We start from the raw sequence: 8,396 nt of genomic DNA on the forward strand, positions 1-8,396 counted from the left end.
TTCGATCAGTGTTTGGAACATCGTATTGACCAGCCTCTGGTAGGTCGCGCCAGCATTCTTTAATCCAAAGGGCATGACCTTGTAACAAAAGAGCCCCCGATCGATTATGAACGAGATGTGCTCTTGGTCCGTGGGGTTCATAGGGATCTGGTTGTAGCCTGAATAGGCATCCATGAAACTGAGGAGGCGGTGACCAGCCGTTGCATCCACGAGCTGATCGATTCTGGGGAGAGGAAAGCTGTCTTTAGGACAGGCCTTGTTCAGGTCAGTGAAGTCGATGCAGGTCCTCCACTTCCCATTTTTCTTTTTTACTAGGACCGGGTTGGCTACCCAGACCGGATAGTGGGCTTCCTTGATGAAATTATTTGCCAAGAGTTTGTACACTTCTTATTTAAGAGCGGCATAACGCTCCGGAGTCATTGGCCTCCTCTTCTGGGGCACTGGCCTGTAGCTTGGATCTACGTTGAGCCTGTGTGACATGACTTCTAGGGCGATTCCCACTATATCTTCGTGGTTCCATGCGAATACATCAAGGTTAGCTTTAAGGAAATATGTAAGTTGGAATTTTACCTCGGGGGCTAGACTCTTGCCTAGCTTGAGGTGCCTTTCCTCGTCTGCCTCGCCGATTGAGATATCTTCGAGCTCTTTCATGGGACCGGTGGATTTTTCGCAGTCGACCTCGCGGGGATCCAGGTCGTGTTTAGCCTCCCATTGGCCGGTTGATCGCGGGTCGACCTTTGCGATGATATTTACCTTCTTTCCCTTTGCTCCCATTTTCAGGGCGTCCTCATAGCAACGTCTTGCGAGGTGCTGCTCGCCTCGTACACACCCTACACCGTCGGGGGTCGGGAATTTCACCGTAAGCGACCTGGTTGCAGTGACTAGATCCAGGTGGTTCATCGCCAGCCTTTCGAGTACGACGTTGTATGCTGAGGGGCAGTCAATTATTAGGAATTCTGCCAAAGTAGTGGCCTGGCGGTTCGCATCCCCGATGGTGAGGGGAAGGCTGATCCAACCGATGAGAATTACTGCGTCCCCCGTGAACCCATAGAGTGGCTCTGGGGACGAGCTCAACTGTTCCGGTCCCAAACCCATCTGATCGAAGCATGCTCTGTACATTACAATTACCGAGCTGCCCGTGTCCACCATTATCCTTCGCACTTCGGAGTTGCCGACCTGGGCTTGTATAACGAGTGCGTCGTTGTGCGGCCAATGGACGTCTCCGGCGTCTTCTTCCGAGAAAAACATCTTCTCTGGGATTGGGTTACCCCTAGGCCGCTTCGCGGGAACCAGCTGTTTACCCGATCTTGCTAGCAAGACATGATTGGCCTCTCGTATGTATTGGTCGCAGGATTTGTGGGAGGATCCTGCAAGGTGGGGCCCGCCATGGATCGTGTAGATGGTTCGTACAGCCGGTGATTGGTCATCATCGGTGGGGGGCTGCTGCTGTACCGGCGGCTGGCTTGGTTGATTAGTCGGCCGCACCACGTAATCTTTCAAGCGACCTCTTCTTATCAAATCTTCGATGGCGTCCCTTAGGGCCCAGCACTCCGAGGTGTTGTGACCCGCCTCGTTGTGGTATGCGCAAAATTTTTCTTTGTTTCGGAATTTGTTTGGGGTTCTTAACGGGTTGGGCTTCCTGAATTCCTCTTTGTTCCTTTCGATGGCGAAGATCCTTTCTTGGGGGTCTGACAGGGAACAGTAGCTGTCAAAGTGCTGTGATCTACGAGGTCGCTCATCTCCCTCTGCCTTCTGAACTCGTTTGAACACTTCATTGCTCGAGCGCTCCCCCCGAGCTTCTCTTCCGGCGTCTCCGTTGTGCCTTCTTTTATTCTGGTTGGAGCCCCCAGCTTCTTCTCTCGACCCGACGGGTTTCTTCGTCCCGAAGGCGTCTTCCCATCGGATTTCCTTGGAAGCTCGTTCATAGAATTCCCCCAGGTCTTTGACCGGGGTTCAGTAGATGCTCTCGTAGAGCTTTCCGTCTTTTCGGAGGCCGGCGGAGATCGCCGTTAGGATACTTTCATCCGAGGGATCCTCGACGTTGCTCACCTCGCGCCTGAACCTGGCGATGTAATCCCTCAGTGGCTCGTTTGCTTTCTGGAATACGGTGGCGAGGTGGCAAGGTGGCGCGAGCTGCCTCCTTAGAGTCCTGTATTGGTTAAGGAACCTCTGTTGGCACTCTTCCCAGCTGTTGATGCTACTAGGTGGAAGGCTCCTAAACCAAGCTCGGGGGATGTCTCCTAAGATTGCTGGGAAGGCGCAACATTTAGCCAGCGAGCTGGTTATCTGTAGATCCATTTGCACGTTGTACGCATCCAGGTAATCATAGGGGTCGCTGTCCCCGTTATATTGTGGCATGCTCGGGACCTTAAAACTCCGGGGCAGGGGTTCGAGCTCAATCTCTCTGGAGAACGGCGTCATATCCCCACGGCCATTATTCTGGCTGCGGACTCCTTGTCGTTCTTCCAGCTATCGCACCCTTTGATATAGCTCTTCCACAGTTGAGTCCGGTCCTACTGATTGCTGGGCTTGCGATGACCTACTTCTTTCTCGGACTGGGGAGCGGTGAATTGGGGACGGATAGTTATCCCCGATATCCTCTTCCGCGGGTGGGTGTCTTTCCTCCCGCGGTTGGCGGACCTTGCGAGACGACGCCGGTGGATCGTGGACAGCCCGTGCTTGAGTTTGGGCCAGAATTCTGACCACGTCAGCGAGTTGCATTACCGTATTCTCCAATGCTTCCTGGCGCTGCTGCCAGTCCCGGATCGTCCCTGTCCCAGTGATTTGGACAGTAGGCTGGACAGTGACCCGTAGTGGTATGCCGAGAGCGTCTCCGGCAGGCGGCGACAAAGGAGTATCGGCTGTCGGGGCAACGGGTCCTCCATTTGGTGGTAAGTCTCGTGGTCGATCGTGGTGATTTTCAGGTGGGTCGACCGCCGCCTCGGAACTTCGAGTATTCCTTCCTCTAGCCATGGCTATTGATCAGAGTGCCCCCTTCCTCTAGCGCCAAAATGTCGATGTTCAATTTCGGCCGACCATGATTCGTTTTGGGCCGGGGTGAGTCAATCCAAAAATACCGAGAAGAAAGGAAACCCCCCCCCCAAAATTCCAAGCATGTACACCAGAATCTTTACGTGGTTCGGCCAGAACGATGCCTAGTCCACGACCGCAGTCTGATTATTCTCTCAGAGTGGCGGTATTTGATTATTCTTCCTGTCCCTCATGGTCTCTTTGACTCTTATTTATACTGAGGGGCTTTTACAATTCAGATAACATATAAAAATACAGTGATTGTATAATGGGGGACAAACAGTTCTTATTGCCTTCACAAGACCGGGAGTGGGATCCTCATTACGAGGGGCATGGGCTGTTACAGATAAAGTGATCGGACCCTACCTCTGATTTCTCAGCAGCTTTGCCACTCATGCGAGCTGAAGGTTTTAGGCCGGCGACCTGGATGGTCCAGCGATCTGGAGGATATTTCAGGAGCTCGTTAGTCGGTTGCTTGGAGCTCGTTGGGGGATTATCGGGAGCTCGCCATATGCTCGCTTTACGAGTTCCGGATTTTTGGTGGAGGCTGGACTTTCCTTGACAATGTCGTCTAGGCCTTCTTGGCCTTGGGTGATTGGGCCGGTCTATTGGACCGAGTCTGGCCCATGCGGGGTGATGCGGGAAATACATATAACAGATAACAAGGGGTCTTGATTGTATTATTGGATAGTGCAAAGGCAATTATTGGATAATAGGGGAGCCGGAATGTAATATAATTGAAGTGAGTAGAGCTGCCTAGCTTAGGTCGACCGAAGTTTAACTCACTCTCCACTTCACTTGATCTTTTCTATCTCGTTCTCTTTCAGTGCAACTCTCTGTCTTTTTTTCTTTCTTCCATTGTTACTTGCATCTTATTCTTGTTCCAAGCTTGCTGCAACATCATCTTCTTCTATATTCTCCCATTGATCCGACTATTGGATAGCCAAGGAACAACCAAAAGGGAATCTCAAAAGAGCTTCAGTTAATCTTTATCGAGAGGGTCCTAGCACGGCTCTATTAAAGAGTTCTGAGAGTAACTCAAGTGTGGATCGACTAGGTCCTCCACACTTGAGGAGGTGAGGCGATCACCTGAAGTAGTAGCTTGTTTATGGGAGTTGATTGGTTCAGAAGGGACAACAAGAAAGAGAAGTTTCTTTCGGGATAACTGGCACCAACCTTCTTTGAAAGATATATCAAAAAACCCTTATGGCATGATTTTCTTTTTTGATGCATATGGATAAAGTTTATCAGTCTTGCAAGGATCATTTTTCGCTTCCACTTTTTCGCTGCTCTGATGTATGTTTTGATTTTGAAAAATATTTTGAAACATATAGATCCTTGCATTGATCCACACGTGGTTGGTTTTTGGTTTCGGACCTTTGTTTCCTTTCACCATTGACATCGTCCCCGACCATCAGCACGAGGAAGGCGAGTGATCGATCGCTCGCCTCCTACGCTACTGGCCACCAAATACCGTCAGCTGCAATAACGATGAACGCCGATGAAGGCTTTGATGGTGTTGGCGGCAATTGCATCGGAGATGTCAATGACGATACTTGCAACGACGACGACAATGCAGAAAGAGAAATAGGTTTGGTTTGCACTGACACATGGCAACATCCCATTGATTTTCATTGCACAATCAACATCTCACGTGCCAAATAGCCGCGCGTGTATGTCATGTGGACGATTTTGGGATTTGAGATGTCTAAAAGGTTCATATTTAAAATTTGAGGGGTATAATAGATCTCCGTTAAAAGACACAAATGGTTAAATGGACGAAATTCAAGGACATGGATGTCTCTTTACCTTGAAATAATTAATTTAAAATATCATTGTTTTATTTTGAGATGTGAAATATCATACTCACAAATTTAATTTCACTTATAATTTTTATAAATTTACATGGCATACATAAATTCATAATAATTCTACTCAAATTTATAATAATATAAAATGTTTTTTTAATTCCTCAAAATAAAAAAGGCTTAGATAATTTTACCTAATCTTAGGAGATATTAGTGTAATTTACTTTATTTTATAGTGTAATTTTTATTATCTTATAATTATTTATTAATAAAAACACATCATTATTGTTGGACCCTAAACTGACCATTAAATCTTTCTCCTTTTTGATTAAGAGTATCTTAGTCTTATTTTGTAGGCATTTTTAGTTGTCTTTTTTTATTTTAATCATGGTTTAAAAGTGTAATTAAAATTTAATATATTTAAAAGTCTACACTCGTAGGTATGAGATTAACTTTTTTTTTATTTAATCTCGACTCGTTAAAAAAAAAAAGTATCGGATTGTAAACACACACTATCTCTAAAGGCATTTTTGGGGTTTTGCATAAAAATAATAATAAAGAGTCATGCTACATGTACATCATTTTTGTACATCTTGGGCTACACAAGGTGTATCAATGACAAAAATATCCTGCGCCTCTCCATGCGCCTCACGCGCCTCTATGCGCCTCAGAGGGATATTTTTGTCATTGATACACCTTTGTGTAGCCTAGGGTGTACACAAAGGTATACCAATAACATTTTTCAATAATAAAACAAAAATGAATATTCGAACCAAAGTTGGAGGAATAAATGTTTCACATGTAGCATAAAAGCTTGTGAATAATTGAATGGTACCAAAAGCTGAGCCTTGAAAGTTGTTTATATTTTTCAGTGTCAGCTTTAGAGTAATTTTTATTTGTTTTTAGGGTTTGGGTATTAGTTTAAGAAGCGAAGGGAAGGGAAGCGAAGCGACTGACCAGTGATCAGTGACGACACGGAGATTATGTGGCTGCCATCCAGTCATTCCAACCCTACTGCCCTCTCCTTCCGCATGAATCCAGAGCCCCAGACCAACAAACGGGTCGAAAACAGGGTTCCCACTTTTTGCAAGCGGGTCGGCTCTGTACAGCGATCGAAGCACTCATCTATCGCCAGACACGGCCGGTGACGTGCTCCACCGGCGTTGCCCCACGTGGTGGCCCACCCTGAACCATGGCGTTGGCCGTTTCGTCCCCAACAAATTAGCACCGGTGGCTTTGGTTCCCCATGAAAAGTAGAACCCATTTTTTGTGGTTCCTCTCTTCTGCTTTCGGAATCTCTTCTTCTTCTTCCCCTCTCTCTCTCTCTCTCCCTCCTTCCCTCTCTGATTGGTTGTGGGAAAAGGGGTTCGAGTAGTGTATTTTCAGAATACGTTTTGCAGATTCAACAGGATTCCTTGTGATTCTCGAGCGACGGAGACGAAGCAATCCGATTGAAAGAGAAAAGGGCGTCTGATTGGTTAAGAAAATTAAGGGCGGGCGGCGAGCAGAATAGATGGATTTCTGGCCGGAGTTTCTGGCGAGCAGCTCGGGCAAGGAGTTCGTAGCCGGAGGGTTCGGGGGCGTAGCCGGAATCTTCACGGGGTACCCGCTGGACACGCTGAGGATCCGCCAGCAGCAGCGCGCCAACACCGGCTCCGCCTTCTCCATCCTGCGCAATGTTGTGGGCAACGAGGGCCCCCTAGCCCTCTACCGGGGGATGGCGGCCCCCCTGGCCTCCGTCACTTTCCAGGTTGTCCTCTCAAAACACATGTAGTAATAGTAGTAGTAGTAGTAGTAACAACATAACATTGGAAGAGTAATGTATTTCTCTTAATTAAATCAACGTCAATATGGGCAATGGGCATCGGGCACTGTCCCTTTACTCAAGCTGTGGGGTGGGTGTCATTTTCACGAATTATAAGTGAGTGGCATTCTCACCAACAACATGACGTATCTCTCCCACTCAATCCACCGAGCGAGCCCCATGCTTGAGAGATCTCCCTGATTGTTTCTTCATTGTTTTCATTAGAAGCCGTCTCTTTCATTTCAACACTATGATTATTATTATCTTGGTGCAAATATATAAATAAGATTATTATTCTCTTCTCTGCAAGTGGAAGAGTAGGAGTTTATATTAATTACCTACAAGACTCACATTTGTACAGCCAATTTATTTATTTATTAATATCACTACCACCACACCACATTCTCCACTTTCACCACATTCTCTCTCAAGTTTTTACATAATTTATGTTAAATAGTCATTAAAATCTTTTTATATTCATTGTTAATAGAATAATGGTAGGAATGATGACTTATATGACTCCCTTGTTAATAATATGTCTAACTTTATTTATTTATTTATTTATCATGGTTACTAATAATATAAAGTTATTCTTTTTTTATTGATTATATTTTTGGCTAATTTTATTTACAACTTTATTTTTTTATTGTGTTTTTTTTTTTTTTTTTTAATTTGTTCTCTGTGGCCACTGCAGAATGCAATGGTTTTCCAGATATACGCAGTCCTATCCCGGGCGTTTGACTCGTCGCTTCCGGCCACGGAGCCTCCGTCGTACAAGGGGGTTGCGCTAGGCGGAGTTGGAACTGGCGCCATACAGACCCTTCTGTTGTCGCCGGTCGAACTCGTGAAAATCCGCCTCCAGTTACAGAGAACAAGCCACCAGAATGCTCCCGCGACGTCGACGACGGACGGCCAAAGCGGCCCCGTCAGGGTGGCCAAAACCATCTTCCGGACGGAAGGTCTCCGGGGAATCTACAGAGGACTAACGATCACCGTGCTCCGGGACGCACCGGCCCACGGCTTCTACTTCTGGACGTACGAGTACACGAGGGAGCACCTCCACCCGGGCTGCCGGAAGAGCGGGCAGGAGAGCTTCCAGACCATGCTGGTCGCCGGAGGGCTAGCCGGAGTCGCCAGCTGGATGTGCTGCTACCCTTTGGACGTGATCAAGACCAGGATTCAGGCTCAATCACAAACTTCTCCGGTGAAATACAAGGGCATTGTTGATTGCTTCCGGCGAAGCGTAAGAGAAGAGGGATACAGCGTTCTATGGCGGGGGCTGGGGACGGCGGTTTCGAGAGCGTTCATAGTGAACGGAGCCATTTTCACGGCCTATGAAACGGCTCTCAGGTGCTTATTTTAGAAGAATATGGAGAAGTGACCCTTGAGAATTGACTGATTGAGAGATTGATGATTATTCCTGCGAACTGTGTATCTCTTTGTTGAGATCACTGCAGAAGGCCTGCCATTGGAATGCACAAAATTGTCAGTTTTACAATGAATGAATTGACGTAGGAGAAGCAGGTAGGTAGTACTAGCTCCTTTTTGCCATTTCATTTTTGTAATATTCGTCGTCTTAGGGTTTGCATTTATATCATTTATTACATGCACGTATGTTGAAACATTATTATTTAAATTTAAGAGACGGTGATCATGCAATGCCCCTATGTATCTGTTTATGATTGTGCCCTAGCTAGCACCAATGGTTAGTAGAGAGATTTTACCCCACAAAAAAAAAAAAAAAAAGGAGAAAA

General features: G+C 46.6%; 1 protein-coding gene across 1 annotated transcript; it reads left to right on the top strand.

Annotated features, from left to right (window-relative positions):
- Positions 1–5,760: 5,760 nt before the first annotated feature.
- On the top strand, positions 5,761–8,396 carry LOC127793732 (mitochondrial arginine transporter BAC2). The gene is made up of 2 exons (XM_052324425.1): positions 5,761–6,588; positions 7,337–8,396. Exons 1-2 carry the CDS (start codon positions 6,352–6,354, stop codon positions 8,003–8,005), a joined length of 906 nt encoding a protein of 301 aa, XP_052180385.1. The 5' UTR covers positions 5,761–6,351; the 3' UTR covers positions 8,006–8,396.

The sequence above is a fragment of the Diospyros lotus genome, chromosome 2 (assembly GCF_014633365.1).
Source record: "Diospyros lotus cultivar Yz01 chromosome 2, ASM1463336v1, whole genome shotgun sequence".
NCBI classification, from domain to species: Eukaryota; Viridiplantae; Streptophyta; class Magnoliopsida; order Ericales; family Ebenaceae; genus Diospyros; species Diospyros lotus.